This window comes from Gigantopelta aegis, chromosome 14, assembly GCF_016097555.1.
Source record: "Gigantopelta aegis isolate Gae_Host chromosome 14, Gae_host_genome, whole genome shotgun sequence".
Classification (NCBI taxonomy): domain Eukaryota; kingdom Metazoa; phylum Mollusca; class Gastropoda; order Neomphalida; family Peltospiridae; genus Gigantopelta; species Gigantopelta aegis.
The window spans coordinates 38,723,931-38,742,826 of NC_054712.1; the positions used below are offsets into that span (position 1 = coordinate 38,723,931).

The window sequence follows — 18,896 nt, forward strand, 5'->3', positions numbered from 1 at the left end:
GTAAGCCTCTGGCTGTATTTTGCCCATGTTATTTTGTAATATTGTGCATTGATGTTTTGGGACATGGGTGTATATCGGAAGAGACAGCTGGAATGAATCGGTTTAATGAACCACCTGTTCAGACCAGTACTACAGCCAGATGTGGTAATATAGTAAAAAACTGAGACGAAAATGTTCTCAATTTTGGAGTGAAAATAAATGCTTATATAATGTTTGTTCCCAATGGTGTATGTTGTTACTAAGTGCCGAGAACCGGTTCTGTTGGCAATCTTCATTTGAAGTTGGGCAATTAATTTAACAATGGCAGATGACATCTGTGTAGTGAGACCTTACAGATTAAGTTTGACTTTCATGGCTCTTGAACTTAGGAAACATAAACATTTGTTTTCCTGGGGCCTAATTCACTAAACTCTGGCAATTTTGCAATCTCACAGTGCAATGCTGAAAGACTTACAGAGAGGATGCTTTGTTGTCTAGCAGACCTTTGTGTATTAGGTGCCAGATTGTTTTGATTTGTTTTTGACAATGCCTCAAAACATTGCTCTGAAATCTTGTGTGTAGCTTTATCATATACTTTTACAGATCAAGTTTGACTTTCTTGGTGATTTACTCATTTTTCACAGAGTAATGACCCTTGAACATAGGAGAAAAGGACATTTAATGGGCCTGCATGGTAGGGGATATGTATTAATTTAGCAGTACTCTCAGAATGCTTGTTCTATAGCAAAAAAAAGGAGTGGAATATAGCTCATTGGTAGAGAACTAGCCTGAGGGAGATGGGCTCAGAGAGGGATCTAGGTGGGAGAGGGGACCAGGGGACCCATCCCCCCCCCCCTAAATATATTCCAGTGCCTCTTCAAGTCATTTGGTTGCCCTTTTCACATGTTAGTCCATGTGCCTTTTTTCCCATAGCCCGCCCCCCCCCCCCCATATTTCCTAAATCCACCCTTAGGGTTGTAGGATCTATTGATTTAGATAATTTTTCTCCGTCATGCCAGTTAGTATTCCTTGATTAGTACCTCAAAAAAGAGTTTTGTTTAACAACACCACGAGAGCACATTAATCTATTTATCATTTGCTACTGGATGTAAAATATTTGATACTTATATATGACACATAGTAATAGTATTCTAAGGAAAGCCACTACAGTGTTCCATTAGCAGCAAGAGATCTTTTATAGTCACTTTTCCATTAACAGAACAGCACAAACCATGTACTATTATATACCAGTTATGCTGCATTAGAAAAAAAAAAAAAAAAAAAATTTGGTCCACCGATGTGATTTGATCCTGTGATCCTATGATCCAAGGACCTCAGGCAAGACTACCACTGACTGAGCTAGATTAAATACTATGGGGATAGACCGAAACAGGTTTCTTCTCTCTCACTCTCCATACCTAAGTGTGTAAATAACCCAATGTTAGACACCAAATAGCTGCACAGAAATGAAAAATTCCCCATTGCCTCAGATAAGACTCTTTCCAGTACCTTTCAGCTGATGGCTCTGAAGCACTTTCCTACTAAACTAAATGATAATTATGAGAAAACAAAATACTAACTATCTCTTTACTAAAACTGTGTAGTGAATTATAGCATTTAAAAAAAAAAATCATACTAATACAGTGGCGTAGGAAGGTGCCAAAAATACCACACTTTTATATTTACACACTTTTACACTATTATAAAGCAAATATAAAGCAAAATATCTGAAAAGTTGGGGGCACATGCCCCCTTGATCTCCCCCCCCCCCCCTTCCTACGACAGTGCTAAAAAATTGCCTTATTTAGTTATGAATGAATGAACAGACAAAGAAACAAATGAATGAATGATGAAATTAATGAATTCAGCAGCGGTGCGGACAGTACAGCCATGGCCAAAGAGGTGTATGGTATGATTGTACCACTTGTGTGTGTGTTTGTGTGTGTGTTATATTTGTTGTATCTGTGAAAATGTCCTTCACTGGTGAATTTGAAAGGAGAGTCTGGCAACCTCGAGCTGTATCACTATTTTTTACACTGTGCCGCCCCTGGAATTAAAGTGAATGAATGAATGAATGAATGAATGAATGAATGAATGAATGAATGAATGAATGAATGAATGAATGAATGAATGAATGAATGTTTAACAAATGAAAAAGAACATTGCCTGTTGGGTGTCAAACACACTGAGAGGTCCGCTATAAAAGTTTAATGCAAACATTGATGCTGTCACTGCACCTGCCACCATCGAAAAAATAATACCTATATCTCGGCTTTTTTTACTTTCTAAAGGTGAGACAGTTACACTTTTTCATACTAGGTGTGGCCCTATTTTTGTCAGTATAGGTTAACCTGTCATGAAGACGGAGTAATATTAACAAGCCATTAACATTTTTCTCTCTCGGAGAAACATGCATTTTGTAATACTGTAACGTAGATGTGCTTAATTGCCTCTCTCTATTAACCCGCCGGTGTGAATTTAATGTCCCATGCATGCACTCACAGGTACTCTTTGTTTATTAGCTGTCATATATTTTTTATTCTATTGTGAGGTTGTGGTGAGTGGAAAGCGACCATGAAAACAATTACTGCTGTGTATAATGTTTACGGAGATGTTGAGCCACTCCTAAGGAAGTTAACTGTTAAATATGCAACCCATCCTTACATACAGTGCACATTACCATAATAATTTACTCATTTTGAAATAAAAGTTTATAAAAATAGCACGTAATGCAGGTTTTATGAGTTAGATGTATATGGGTTTTTTATTAATTGTAATTGAGGCCCATATTCACAAAGACTTTCAACAAGAATGTAAGCTAAAACAAAAAGTTATGATAAAATTATTTATTCCATTTATTTCATTCATCTATATGTTTTCTCCAGCCAGTGCACTACAAATGATATATCAAAGGCTGTGGTATGTGCTATCCTGTCTATGGGATGATGCATATAAAAAATCCCTTGCTAGTAATGGAAAAATGTAGTGTTTTTTCTCTCTTAGACTATATGTCAGAATTACCAAATGTTTGACATCCAATAGCCGATGATGAACAAATCAATGTGTTCTACTGGTGTCGTTAAACAAAACAAACCTTAACTTTTGCATTTATCTAAGAATAAGCCTTGATTCTGTATAAAGAAAGGAATGTATGTTTATAATTACCAGTGGTGTAGTGTGGGTTGCCAGCACCCGGGGCAAGGCAAGTATTGCACCCCCTAACCAGTGGACCATTAGCACTCCCCTGAGTCCCTTCCACCGGTCCAGAATTTTGCACCCAGGGCGCCACTGATAATTACTCCTTGGAACATTTCAGTGTCTGACACATGATTATTTAATTTAGACACTTCGTCTAGAAGGCAATCCCTATCATTGCACCCATTAGGCTGCTTCTTGTTTCAACCAGTGCTCCACAGCTGATGTAACAAAAGCTATTTTTGTACTATCCTGTCTGTGGGATGGTGCATAAAACAGATTCCTTGATGTTAATTAAAAAGAGTAGCCCATGCTGTCACTCAGCATGTTCCCTCTTTCAATATCTGTATGATCCTTAACCGTATATCTGACACCATATATATATATAAGTGTGTCATTAAATAAAACATTTCCGTCCTTCCTTCCATATATGTAACCATAATTAAAATATATTGAGTATGACATTAAATACGAATTTTCCTCATTCCTTCATCTAGAAGCTCATTCCAGCCAGTACACCACAACTGGTATATCAAAGGCTGTGATATGTGCTATCCTGTCTACTTTCGTGATCTAGAAGGTGAATGAAAGGACTGATGATTTACATTCATTCACATCGGTGAACGGGCGCCCATTTATGTAGGGGTGTGGATAGGCTCGCTTTTGCCCAAATTAAACGAAAATGCCCGAATCTGGATAACAACAGTAATTCATATTAGCATTACAACCAAACTGCTATTTAAGGTTGCAAACAAATCACTACGCATTTTTAATGTGGATTACAACTAATTTTGAGGGTACAATGATGGAAATACATGGTAAAAGGCTCTGGTTATGTGCTACATTTTTCTCCCGGATATGCATATAAAAAATCCCCCTAGTAATGGAAAAATGTAGTGTTTTTTCTCTCTTAGACTATATGTCAGAATTACCACTCCCTGTCTGGTAAATGTATGATTCACAGATAATTGGCAAGAGATGTCTATATGTGAAAGAAGAAATTTATGTTTCTCAATCTCTAGACAGATCAAGTATCAGAATAAAAAAACCCCACATTTTAGACACCAAATAAGCCACTGCCACATCAAGCAAACATACCATTCCACTCCTTTCCTTTCCTTATCATCTTTTATTTCTCACACAAATAGAAACCATGACAATTTTCACTACCAACGCTGTGATCCTATTTCCTACACCACTGATTCTAACTTACAAAATGGTTAAATTCCACCATGTCAGGTTTTCAACTTTCAGTGATATATTTTCTCTCATCTCTGCAGGTAAACTAAAACAGCAGTTAACAAATAAAAAAAACCTAGCCGTTTTTGTACCAGGCTCTGCATGATATGTTATATGTGATTCTAAAATAATTACAGATACATAGACTAAAACTTTTCCCTGTCAGTATTTTTTTTATTTATTTTATTTTTATTATTATTTTTTTTTAATGGTTTTGTTTCTGGTGGTGCCTATCACTATCAGTTACTACGACACGCTTGTTACCTGCTGGTTTGTTATAATGCAGATGTTGTGGCTGCGGAGGGTTTTATATTAGGTAACGAGAGGGATTGCCAAACACTTGTTTATTGCTTGCCCAGATTTCACCCCATCATCATGTAGTGATGTGATCCAGTCTGTGTTGTGTTGTCTGCAGATTGCTCGGTGTTTCTAGGTGACTGGGAGTGTCACTGGATGGTTTTCGTCTTTTGTGGAAATTCTGCAGTGGTTTTTTGTTTGTTTTACAGTTCAAAACGGTACAGAGTCAGTATTTTGTGGATATTTTTGCTGTGTTTTTTTGGTTTACAGTTCAGAATGATACAGTGTTAGTCTTTTTTGGATATTTTGCAGTTTGTTTTATTTTACGGTTCAAATGGTACAGAGTCAAGTCTTTTGTGGATATTTTGCAAATTACAGTGTTTCTTTTTATTCTAAGTTACTTTTTGTAATTGTTTATATTTTGCAAATTAAAGTGTCCTCACTCAGTTTTAATTTTGTTTATGGACATTTTGCAGATTAGTGTTAAATTGTTATTTCATTGTTAAACTGTACTGTGTTGGTCTGTTGTGGAAATTCTGCAGTGTTTTCTAGGTTTTTGTTTTACAGTTCAAATGGTATAATTGTGGATATTTTGCAAATTACAGTGTCTGGATTTTTTATTCTAAATTTATTTTTGGTGGACTTGCATTGTAATTGTAGATATTTAGCAAATTATAGTGTCTTTAATTATAGTGTGTTTTAATTTTGTTTGTGAACATTTTGAAAATTATTGTGTTAAATTCTTACTTCATGGTAAAACGTTTTGTGGAAAGTTTACAAATTACGGTGTCTTTTTATCATAATTTAATTTTTGGTGGATCTGTCTTTAGACATTTTGCACATTAGTGTCTTTACTCAGTTTTAAATTTCTTTATAGATTTTTTTGCAAATAATATGTAGTGTGTTAAATTCTTATTTCACAGTTAAACTTTGCTGTGTTGGTCTTTTGAGGAAATTTTACAAATTAGTGTCTTTTTATTCTACCTAATTAAAAGTTTTCTTGACATTTTGCAAATGTGAGAGGTTTTCTGTCACAATCAAACTCTATGGTGTTACTGTTAGTATTCTATAGATATTTTTAAAATAAAAACTTTTTTCTTTTAATTTTGTTTGTGAGCATTGTGTAGATGGTATGTTTATTTTAAGGTTAAATTGTACGGAGTTGACCTTTTGAGGATATTAGCGTCTTTTATCTATTTCTTTTTGATGTTGACATTCTGCATTGTTTTATTCACAATTTTAATTCACCTTTTTTTTGGTGAACATTCTGCTTATTACCAGGGTATTACAATGTTTTTATTCAAAAGTTAAACTGCACTGTTTTCATCTTTTGTGGATATGTTGCAGCCATTGTTGCTATTCCTGAGTTACTAGTGATCTGTTCTGTTTTTTTATCTGTTGGATATTCTACAGAAAGTAATCACTCAGCACAGTCTTCACTTTTCAACAGACAGGATGGCAAATAGCAGTTTTCGATATGCCAGTTGTGGAGCACTGATTTGTTCATTATAAGAGTTTTTGTTCTTGTTTTTAAAATAAAAGTAAATCTTGCAATCGTTTCAAATATTTATAAATATAATTGTTTAAAAAGATGATGTTTTAATGGAATTGGGATGGAGTAATTTAAAAATAGTAATATTGTAATTTTACGATCTTATTTTTCAAAGAGTTATTTAAATATTTTTATATTAAAAATAAATGTTCTAATATAACTGTAACAGGATTGCTACTATTAATAATATGGTTAGCTACATGTAGATCAAAAGGATTAAAATAAAATATATTGCCTTGTTTAAAAAGAATATCATATTTTCTATAATTAGAAATAACTGTTCTGATGAAGTTGTGATGGACTTATAGTATAATGGGTTGTGTGAAAAGTAGTCTCAAGACATTTGAGCTAGCCCGAGGCAGCGCCGATAGCCCACCCCCGAGAAAGCCTGTCTCATTTCACATTACTCGAAACACATACGCACGAACCCACACAGGCGTCAGGAATAACAATGTCAGAGTGGCGGATGTCTCATTAGAGGGAACAAATATTTTAAGTTCAGGTAAGTATTTCAACTTCAGAAAAAAACCGACATGCTTTAGCAAAAATGTTTGTGTATCATGTGACATGGTCAGATATTTTAATCAATAGTTATTGTTTTATTTAGCAAAATATGCTTATGTATACTGATGTTTAGTACTTGCAACTTTATTTCAGTAAAAATGTATGTGAATGATCAGTGATTAATTTTTGATGTCATTTGGAATTCCTTGACCCATTTAACGGCACTGTCATTTCGGTCCAGACTGAAACCACATATCATCTATTTGAATAATCCATGTATTTGAATAATCCATGTATATGTATTTAAATAATCCATATACATATATTTGAATAATCCATGTATTTGAATAATCCATCTATTTGAATAATCCATGTTCATGTATTTGAATAATCCATGAATTTGATATACAGGGCTGATACTGGAACAAATTTTGTTTTAGCCAATTTTGAGACATGTAGAGTATATCCTTGAAAAATTATTAAAAAGATCGAAGTACAGCTAATTTTAAACAAGGCATTAAATAGGACCACACCTGCCATTTGTAATACATGTATATGTAAGAGGAGACATTGTCATAATAAAATGCTGTTTCATGTATTGTTATGACTTGAGATTGTGTATAGGTTGCCTCAAGCATGCAAAGTCTAAATTCTGTAAATATTCCGTATAATTCAATGATCAGGATAATAATTAAAAGTAGAACACATTCATTCATTCATTCATTCATTCATTCATTCATTCATTCATTCATTCATTCATTCATTCATTCTTTCATTCATTCATTCATTCATTCATTCATTCATTCATTCATTCATTCATTCATTCATTCATTCATTTATGGTTATATCTGATTAAGGTTCAAGGATGCTGTCCTGGGCACACATCTCAGCTGATAAGGGCTGTCTGTCCGGGACAGTGGGTTAGTTGTTAGTAATATCTGGAGATGGGGATACAATCTCGTGTGGAGGGGGGCACAGTTTGTAATGGGGATTTTTATTTTTATTTATAAAGAGTAAGACAAAACATTTGCAATTTTGTCCTTGAGAGGTGGTAAAGGCACTCACCCCAAAGCTCACTTAAACCTTGTGTGGCAGTAAGCAGAAAGAGAAACCCAGAATTGTATTGGTATTGGTAAGTGTGCCCTAGACAACATGCTTGGACCTTAAAGTGGCTATAATCATACACACACAAATTATTCCATTGTTAATTAGGTGTATTCTATATATTGTGCCCTGCACAGCAGTTTTGAACCCGAAGTAGCGAACAGTATGAAAAAAGAAGGGAGAATGACTGCGATTTGGTAATTAGGTGTACTATATTCTGCACAACTAGTTGCTGATAAGAATGGGGTTGTCTTGCCAATGTGCAGTGCCTCACAGTCAATATTTGACTATGTGCTCAGAATGAAACCTTAGCAAATACAATTATACACTGCATTAACACAGAAGTACACTGCTGTATGTTTAACATTCTCACCTGCCACCATACTGCATGGTAGGAAGTAAATTATTTTACCCTGCCCAGCCTTTTCTTCTCTCATCTGCCTGTTGGTCCATGTATCTGTCTGTCTGTCTGTCCATCTGTCCACCCATATGTCTGTCCATCTATCCATCTATTCATCTGTCCATCTGTCCATCTATCCATCTATTCATCTGTCCATCTGTCCATCCATCCATCCGTCTGTCCATCCATCCATCCATCTGTCCATCCATCAATCAATCCATCTATCCACCCATCCAAAACCTATCCATCCATCCATCCATCCATTCAGCAATCCAGCTATCCATCCAAAACCTATTTCCAACAACAACCTTTCCATCCATCCATCAGTCCACCCAAAACCCATTCATCCATCCAACCATCCATCCATCCACCATCCACCATCCGTCTGTCCATCCATCCGTCCATCCATCCATCCATCTGTTCATCCACCAAACTGTCTGACCACCCATCTGTCCTTCCATTCATTATCAATTTGTCCATTCATCTGTTCATCCATCCATCCTTCCATTCATCATCAATTTGTCCATTCATCTGTTCATCCATCCATCCATTCTTCCATCCATTAGGTAGTATCGTCTAGCACCCAAATAATTGTAGTTTCCAATTTTAATAATTTTCACTCATTTTAATGTATCTTATTACATTTCTGTAAGATTATCATTCTCAGAAGTTTGTTTTACAAAGAAAACATTTGCTCCATACATTTGATTATTTTTGTTTTTAAACTAAAGCAAACTTTTCTGGACTTCCTGCAATTATATTTATTATTCTGAAGTTCAAACAATGAAGAGAACATTTGTAGGTAGATGAAATTATACAAAATTGCTCTTATTTGTCAGTTGTAACACAGGAAGTTTATGTCTTACACACAGGAAATGTCAGTTATGTCCGAGTTGCAGTGGTAAAATATTTTTTTTAACTGATAGGAGTAGATTAAATAATGTTCCCATCCATGATTTAATGTACTAATGCAAAATATGTGCAGAAAAACTCCCATTTTTGTCTCTCTTTTTCCATCTCTCTCTCTCTCTCTCTCTCTCTCTCTTCTCTCTCTCTCTCTCTCTCTCTCCCTCCCTCTCTCTGTCTCTCCCTCCTCTCTCTCTCCTCTTTCTCTCTCTCTCTCTCTCTCTCTCTCTCTCTCTCTCTCTCTCTCTCTCTCTCTCTCTCTCTCTCTCTCTCTCTCTCTCTCTCTCTCTCTCTCTCTCTCTCTCTCTCACACACACTTAATTACTTAATTTCTTCCTGATATAACCTCAGTCCTGGGCAAACAACCCAGATAGCTGAGGTGTGTGCCCAGGATAGCATGCTTGAACATAAATTAGATATAAGTATGAACATTAGTTAAATAATAATCAGATTTGCTGTTCCTTGTAAGCAGGTCATATACATCAGAGAACTGCATTCTGTCTGATCATCTTGCTTGATCTATTTTGATGATCTAAGATTCCATGACCCCATGCAGACAAAACATCTACCGCTTTATCTTGCTAGGTTTACTTGAAATAGAGGAAGTAGGTGGGCGTTAAAAACACAGTTTGTTTTCAACATGTTCATTTCAAAGTTTACCTGTATAAGTTGACCATTGTATTTAAATAACCCAATGTTTGAAGTTCATTAATTACTAAACCAATCTACAATCAGAGCATTTTACAATTAATTGTCTTTCATTCAATTAAGAAAGAAAGAAAGAAATGTTTTATTTAACAATGCACTCAACACATTTTATTTACGGTTATATGGCGTCAGACATATGGTTAAGGACCACACAGATTTGGAGAGGAAACCCGCTGTCACCACTACATGGGCTACTCTTTCCGATTAGCAGCAAGGGATCTGTTATTTGCGCTTCCCACAGGCAGGATAACACAAACCATGGCCTTTGTTGAACCAGTTATGGATCACTGGTCGGTGCAAGTGGTTTACACCTACTCACTGAGCCTTGTGGAGCACTCACTCAGGGTTTGGAGTTGGCATCTGGATTAAAAATCCCATGCCTCAACTGGGACCCGAACCCAGTACCTACCAGCCTGTAGACTGATGGCCTAACCAGGACGCCACCGAGGTCAGTTCCATTCAATCAATTACATAAGCATATGAGACATAGTAGAAGGAAATGGTGAGTAGAAAAAAGTTTGTTTTGTTTAATGACACCACTAGATCACATTGATTTATTAATCATCGGCTATTGGATGTCAAACATATGGTCATTTTGACAATCATAGAGAGGAAACCTGCTACATTTTTGAGTGTAAATTCTAAAATTCAGGCAAAAATGATAAAGATATTAGCTGTAATCCATGTAAAATTTAGTAATTTCTTTGCCATCCTATAGAACAGTAATGCTGATATGAATAAATGTTTATTATCCTGATTCGAGTATTTTCATTTACTTTGGACAAAAATGAGCCTGTCCGTCCGTCCCCCTATAAAAATAGAAGCCCATACACCTACATGTATGACCAATTAAAACCATTATAAATCTGCTAATAGCTTTATGCATTTCAAGCAGCTGTTTGCAGTGAAGTTTCTTTTGTTTAGAACACATTAGTTACAGGGACATTCCTGAGTTTGCTGCATTGTAAGATGTTTCTGACTAATAAAATATTTATACGATTAAAGTTACATATTAAATATAATTTCTTGTTTAGAATATCAGTGTCTGTATATCCAATGTGTTTCTGGTTTGTCTTAATAGTTGTAAGAAGCACAAACTGGATTTTGTCTTCAAATAATTTCGTACATACGACAAAATAACATTTTAGGAAATAAAATGAAATTTAACCTAATACATATATAAGAATGATCAGAAATACGGTTAATATACAATAATATATAATATTTTATGTAGAAAAATATATTTGATATGTAATTACAATCGTTAAAAAGTCTCTGTTAGTCAATAACATCTTTAAAATTGCAGCAAACTCAGGCATGCCCCTTTAAGGCTCATTTAAACTGGATGCAGTCCGACTGTTGCCTCTGATGTGTCTGCAGCTTGCATTTTGGGCATATACACCATATACGATTATATCATTGCATCTGGACACATGCGTTTTGTATATGCACGCATCACATGCATCCAGTCTAGACACTCTCATTGAAACTAATGTATTTCAATTGTTTAAACCAGACTGCACGTGTTGCATCCAGTTTATAATAGCCTTTAGATAATCAATGAAGACAATTAACGCTGAATAAATCAGACACATGATCTAGACCATGCACCTGGTCACAGAGAACAATTGGATAGAAAATCATACAATGTATGCTGTGTAAAATTTGATTTGAACCAGAGCCCATATTTTCGAAGCTATATCTTAATGCTGTGATATTGTAAAACCACTGTAAGCATGTGTTGTAGTTTCGGCTTTTTAAAAAAAACGTTGTAGGTTTTTTAGGTGTTTTTTTAAAAAATACTTTCACAACTACAGGTCCAAATAAAATGATATGTATTTACTATTTTCATCAACGTGTTAATAATATATATATTTTTTTAATATTATAAATCGGAACAAAATAGCTTTGGTCCTTTTTTTTTTCTAGGTAATATCAGGTGCCCAGAAACACTTTTTTTTTTACGATGGTATCTTAGTGCTAAGATAGCTTTCAAGAAAATCTGTAACCAGATTAGTATTCTGTATTCTATGTGTTACATTGATCACAGGACAAATGGTGCGAGAGGGATGTCATGCCCACCCTACCCTCCTCCACCCTAGTTTTAAAAGGAAGGAGAATCTAATTGTGTTTAAATGTTCCAAAATTCATCTAAAACCATCTACAGTTTTAAAACATACATGTAGCTCACAGAGTAATTATACTGTATAAAAACGTAAATCACACACACAATCTTGTAAATATTTTCTGTAGCATTTATTGTGGCACATGTGAGGTATACATGTCGAAAGTGCACTAAAATACATGTAACAATATGCAGAACCTGCAGCCAGTCTGACAAGTCTTATTTATCACCTGCAACCAGTCTATTCAGTGATCTTGGTTTTTTTTACAGCTCTGTGCATAGTGCATACATGTAGCTCATAACATTCTTGTTATTGTGCTGAGTAAACATTTATTGCATTTCCTGCAATTTTCTTCTTCTTTTTTTTTTATTTTTTTATTCTTGTCATTTTGCTAGGTAAACATTTAATGCCTTTTCTGGAATTCTTATTTGTTTTGGTTGATCTTATTCCCATTATTTATTATGTCCCATTATAAATAATGTGTGTAAATGACCCCATTTCAGGCTTTCTGTCAGAATTTATTTTTAGGATATGTAATAAAAATAGAACAGATCATAAGTACCCTTCTTTGGTGGTTATGGGTTAGAAATCTTTTAAAACTGGACACTTAATTTTATTTACTTTCACAAATTTTAAACAGCAGTTTTCTAAAAATAGTTATAAAAAATGTATCCATTACTTTCCAAGATTTTAGGGTATGTAATTTTACCCTTCATACCCTCTGGCAGAAACACTGCATTTTGCTTTAGTTGTATAATTACAATACAATTCTCCTAGCTGTCATGTCACTGTTCACATCATTGCTACCATGTCTCTAATAGCAATTAAATGCTTCACAGAGTACTGGAGCAGAAAGAATGCTGCTTTGTTAGATTTTTTTTTTTTTTATTGATGACAGAAAATTGGTATGCATGCAGACAGCAAGAGTTGGGTGGGATTTTTTTTGTTTTTTTTTGTTTTACTACGTGTATAATGTTTAAAACATAAAAAAATGAACTACATTTACAGTGAAATGGGTACATAGACGGAGTTCCTTTCAGCTTGGTACCCAGGGAACTTAGCATTTTTCAGGGAATTGACTTAATATTTTAGGGTGGGTCTTCTGACAGGTTGTATTCTAATTTTTTTTACAAGGGAACATGTATTGCTTTACAACCTCTGCAATTAAGAGAGAAAAAAACCCCAGAATGTCCACAGCAAAAAAACAAAAACCCATGCTACCATGAATATACCAGGGAGCGGGACGTAGCCCAGTGATATAGTGTTCGCTTGATGCACCGTCAGTGTGGGATCGATCCCCGACGGTGAGCCCATTGGGCTATTTCTCATTCCAGCCAGTGCACCCTGACTGGTATATCAAAGGCCGTGGTATAAAAAAATCCCTTGCTGCTAATCGAAAAGAGTGGCCCATGAAGTGGCGACAGCGGGTTTCCTCTCTCTCAGTATCTGTGTGGTCCTTAACCATATGTCTGATGCCATATAACAAAATGTGTTGAATGTGCCGTTAAATAAAACATGTCTTTTTTTTTGCTTGTTAAATAAAACATTTCTTCTTTCTTCTTTCCTTTCAGTTCCAGCCGGGATCGTTGAAGAAGTGTTGACGGTGAAGGATGTGAACTTCAACGTGGTTGAGAATGCCACTAAGCACTACACGAGTGAGTACGACATTGCCGACCCAGAAGAAACCCGCAATCCCCAGCTGGTCGTACGGCGTGGACAGAAATTCGAGATAACCTTACAGTTCAACCGGGCTTACGATGTCAAGAAGGATGACCTACGGCTCATATTCCAGGCTGGTGAGTTCCTAAAGCATTAATAGCATTTACTTAGTTTCTGAGGTACTTACCTTAGTTTCTGTGGTACTTACCTTATTTTCTGTGGTACTTACTTTAGTTTCTGTGGTACTTACTTTAGTTTCTGTGGTACTTACCTTAGTTTCTGTGGTATTTACTTTAGTTTCTGTAGTACTTACCTTAGTTTCTGTGGTACTTACCTTATTTTCTGTGGTACTTACCTTATTTTCTGTGGTACTTACTTTAGTTTCTGTGGTACTTACCTTAGTTTCTGTGGTACTTACTTTAGTTTCTGTGGTACTTACTTTAGTTTCTGTGGTACTTACTTTAGTTTCTGTGGTACTTACTTTAGTTTCTGTGGTACTTACCTTAGTTTCTGTGGTACTTACCTTAGTTTCTGTGGTATTTACTTTAGTTTCTGAGGTACTTACCTTAGTTTCTGTGGTACTTACCTTAGTTTTTGTGGTACTTACTTTAGTTTCTGTGGTACTTACCTTAGTTTCTGTGGTATTTACTTTAGTTTCTGAGGTACTTACCTTAGTTTCTGTGGTACTTACCTTAGTTTTTGTGGTACTTACTTTAGTTTCTGTGGTATTTACCTTAGTTTCTGAGGTACTTACCTTAGTTTCTGTGGTACTTACTTTAGTTTCTGAGGTACTTACCTTAGTTTTTGTGGTACTTACTTTAGTTTCTGTGGTACTTACCTTATTTTCTGTGGTACTTACCTTATTTTCTGTGGTAGTTACCTTAGTTTCTGTGGTATTTACCTTAGTTTCTGTGGTACTTACCTTAGTTTCTGTGGTACTTACTTTAGTTTCTGAGGTACTTACCTTAGTTTTTGTGGTACTTACTTTAGTTTCTGTGGTACTTACCTTATTTTCTGTGGTACTTACCTTAGTTTCTGTGGTACTTACCTTAGTTTCTGAGGTACTTACCTTAGTTTCTGTGGTACTTACTTTAGTTTCTGTGGTACTTACCTTAGTTTCTGTGGTATTTACTTTAGTTTCTGAGGTACTTACCTTAGTTTCTGTGGTACTTACCTTAGTTTCTGTGGTACTTACTTTAGTTTCTGTGGTATTTACTTTAGTTTCTGTGGTACTTACTTTAGTTTCTGTAGTACTTACCTTAGTTTCTGTGGTACTTACTTTAGTTTCTGTGGTACTTACCTTATTTTCTGTGGTACTTACTTTAGTTTCTGTGGTACTTACCTTAGTTTCTGAGGTACTTACCTTAGTTTCTGTGGTACTTACCTTTTTGTTTTGCGTAAAATTTATTTTAATTTTAATTTTTAGTCTTGACATTTTAGGCAGTGTCAATGATAAGTATGCGCATATGTGTGTGTACCTGGCTAGGTACCTGACCTAGATGACCAAAAATATGGTGGATTTGTCAAAACTGATATCAAAATGTTTTCAGGGGTCAAAATTGGCTGTCAACCTAAATTGAAATCTGCCAAACTAATGTGTGAATATAAATGTAAAATAGTTGCTAGTCCGATTTGACGACAGGCAAAAAACCATCTCCCAGCCTGTAGTGATGTTGACCGGAAAAAAACTGTTTGGGATGGAAGTATTTTGACCCTTGTGTTTTATATACGGTGTACACAGATTAGACCACAATGAACAAAAGTGATTTCATAGTAGGCCTAAACAATATTATACTGGGAGTCAATTTAATCAAACATTACTTTCCTTTCTGGGGTTTTTTATATACAGTGTACACAAAAATTAAATCAACAATATTTTGGGAGTCAATTTAATCAAATATTCCTTTCCGTTCTGTTTTTCATGTATGGTGTACAAAAAAATTAGACTACAATGAATAAAAGTGATTTCATAGTAAACAATATTCTGGAGTCAATTTTATCAAACATTTCTTTCCTTTTTGTTTTTTTAATGTATGGTGTATACAAAAATTAGACTACCATAAACAAAAGTGATTTTTTAATAAACAATATTCTGGGAGTCAGTTTAATCAAACATTCCTTTCCTTTCTGGGGTTTTTTATATACAATGTACACAAAAATTAGACCACCATGAACAAACTTGATTTCATAGTAAACAATATTCTGGGAGTCATTTAATCAAACATTCCTTTCCTTTCTGTTTTTGTATATACAATGTACACAAAAATTAGATCAACATGAACAAAAATGATTTCATAGTAAACAATATTCTGGGAGTCAATTTAATCAAACATTCCTTTCCTTTCTGTTTTTGTATATACAATGTACACAAAAATTAGATCAACATGAACAAAAATGATTTCATAGTAAACAATATACTGGGAGTCAGTTTAATCAAACATTCCTTTCCTTTCTGTTTTTGTATATACAATGTACACAAAAATTAGATCAACATGAACAAAAATGATTTCATAGTAAACAATATTCTGGGAGTCAATTTAATCAAACATTCCTTTCCTTTCTTTTCTCAAATTTTTAAGGCGAGAATCCCATGCCGAGCAAAGGAACGCACGTGGAGTTTGTTTTGTCGGACAAAGACGAACCAAAAAAGTGGGGAGCCTGGATAACAAGACAGAACGGCGACTACTTGCAAGTGACCATCATGACTCCATCAAACTGCTACGTCGGCAAGTGGGAGCTGAAGGTAGATGTCGTTAAAAAGATCGACAACAAGCATTCGATCTTCAGATACAGCCACAGGGACCCAATTTATCTTCTCTTCAACCCCTGGTGTAAAGGTAAGATTTGTGGTGGAACCCAATTCGTCTTCTCTTTAACCCCTGGGGTAAAGGTAAGATTTGTGGTGGATCCAATTCATCTTCTCTTTAACCCCTGGGGTAAAGGTAAGATTTGTGGTGGAACCCAATTTGTCTTCTCTTTAACCGCTGGTGTAAAGGTAAGATTTGTGGTGGAACCCAATTCGTCTTCTCTTTAACCGCTGGTGTAAAGGTAAGATTTGTGGTGGATCCAATTCATCTTCTCTTTAACCCCTGGTGTAAAGGTAAGATTTGTGGTGGAACCCAATTCGTCTTCTCTTTAACCCCTGGTGTAAAGGTAAGATTTGTGGTGGATTAATACTTTTTCCAGTTAAACCTCTTGTAATTAAATATTGGTGTAATACCATTTATGGGTTACACAAAAAAACAAAGTCGGTAACATATATATCTCATTTTTGCATAACCTGTCTGGACCATGTCAATGATGTCCTACATTAAATGTGTGAATATAAACGTTTAAACTAAACTTGCATGAATGATACATGTAAATGAAACAATCTTTTGTACAGTTGTTAGAGGTCTGCTTTTAAATACAGTGATTAGAATTAGGATTAATGTTAAAGGGACATTCCTGAGTTTGCTGCATTGTAAGATGTTTCCAACTAATAAAATAGTTCTACGATTAAACTTACATATTAAATATATTTTCTTGTTCAGAATATCAGTGTCTGTATATTCAGTGTGTGTCTGGTCATCTTAACATTTGCAAGAAGCCCAAACTAGATTTTGTCTTCAAATAATTTCGTATGTACGAAATTTGTTTTTAGGAAATAAAATGAAATTTAACCTAGTACAAATAATAGAATGATCAGAAACACATTTACTATACAGTCACTAATATTTTATGCAGAAAAATATATTTGATATGTAATTACAATCGTTAAAAAGTCTCTGTTAGTTGATAACATCTTAAAAATTGCAGCAAACTCAGGAATGTCCCTTTAAGATGAGTCATTTTAATAATGTTGATTGTAACCTTGGTGTTAAGATCATATCTATCCAATTAATATGATCTAATCTTTAGTTTTATAAAAATATTTATTAGATGTGTAATAAACACATTTATTACATACCTATTCAATCTTATTATAGTGTTAAAGACATTTTAAAACTGCGTGATAAATTTATTTTGTATCGCACATACATGTATGTGCGATCTGGACCGGAACTTTTAAATGGGGAATTCCCTTTTCCTTTTTACTGCAGTTAGCTCCTTTTATTTACTGATGTCATATATGATTTACAAATGATGTCACATCGTATTTGAAACATTACACAAGGCTGCCACAAAATATGATTCTTAACGTTAAGGAAATCCATGAAAGGAGTTTTGATCGTAGATTTAACAAAGTGTTGTTATGATGTTACATAAAAAAAACATTTTTGAAAGCATACAAGAAGGTATGTAATAAATACAGAACTTCACATATATTGTTTTCGCTTGCTTGAACTCGTTTATTTTGCGAAAAGAACATACCACGTGGTCTCGTGGTATATATTCTTGCGCAAAATAAACTCGTGCAATACATAGGAAGTGAAAACAACGTATGTGAAGTTCTGTATATTGATGACCTACTCTTGCAGATGACATGGTTTACATGCCTAATGAGAGGGAACTGAAGGAGTATGTTCTTAATGAAAGTGGAAAGATATATTCAGGAACTGCAAGGAAGATAACTCCAAAACCATGGAACTTTGGCCAGGTGAGTTATCAACCTTTAAATGTTCATTAAAAGGTTTTCAGTTGTGGAAATGTAGTTGAACAGCCTCTAAATAATGAAATTTATATGGTAATCACAAAATTGTAAAACCTAGTTTTAGATGACATCCAAATTAGTCAGGTAACCTGTACATTGTGAAATTATAGTCATGAGCTGTGGAATGTTGACTGATTAATTAGTTCTAATATGTGAAATTATAGTCAAAAATTGTTGGATGTTGGCTAGTTAACCTTTGAAATGTGAAATTATAGTCAAGAACTGTGGAATGTTTATTAGTTAAATTGTAAAATGTGAAATTATAGTCAAGAATTGTGGAGTGTTTGCTGGCTAATCTCTAAATTATGAAACAGTAGATATTTAATATGCTGAATTTTAGTTATGCGACCTACATGTATAAACTATGGAAGTTTGGCTGGATACATTCTACGTTGCTCAGATGGTTTGTAGCTCAGTGGTAGAGTGCTTGCCAGAAGTCAAGGGTCAAAGGATAAGAATAAGCACATTGATTAATCAATCATCGGCTATTGGATGTCAAACATTTGGTAATTCTGACTTGTAGTCATCAGAGTTAACCCACTACATATTTTCTAATGCAGCAAGGCATCTTTTATATACACTTTCCCACAGACA

At 34.7% G+C, this 18,896-nt stretch overlaps 1 protein-coding gene across 1 annotated transcript in view; it reads left to right on the forward strand.

Moving 5' to 3' along the window:
• The first annotated feature begins 4,722 nt into the window (after window positions 1-4,722).
• The window catches only part of LOC121388210 (protein-glutamine gamma-glutamyltransferase K-like), a 32,101-nt gene continuing 17,927 nt past the window's right edge, over window positions 4,723-18,896 (forward strand). The window contains exons 1-5 of the mRNA XM_041519480.1: window positions 4,723-4,935; window positions 6,534-6,764; window positions 13,582-13,806; window positions 16,249-16,506; window positions 18,130-18,248. Coding sequence (XP_041375414.1) covers window positions 6,575-6,764; window positions 13,582-13,806; window positions 16,249-16,506; window positions 18,130-18,248 — 792 coding nt within the window. The 5' untranslated portion in view covers window positions 4,723-4,935; window positions 6,534-6,574. The remainder of the gene's footprint in view (window positions 4,936-6,533; window positions 6,765-13,581; window positions 13,807-16,248; window positions 16,507-18,129; window positions 18,249-18,896) is intronic.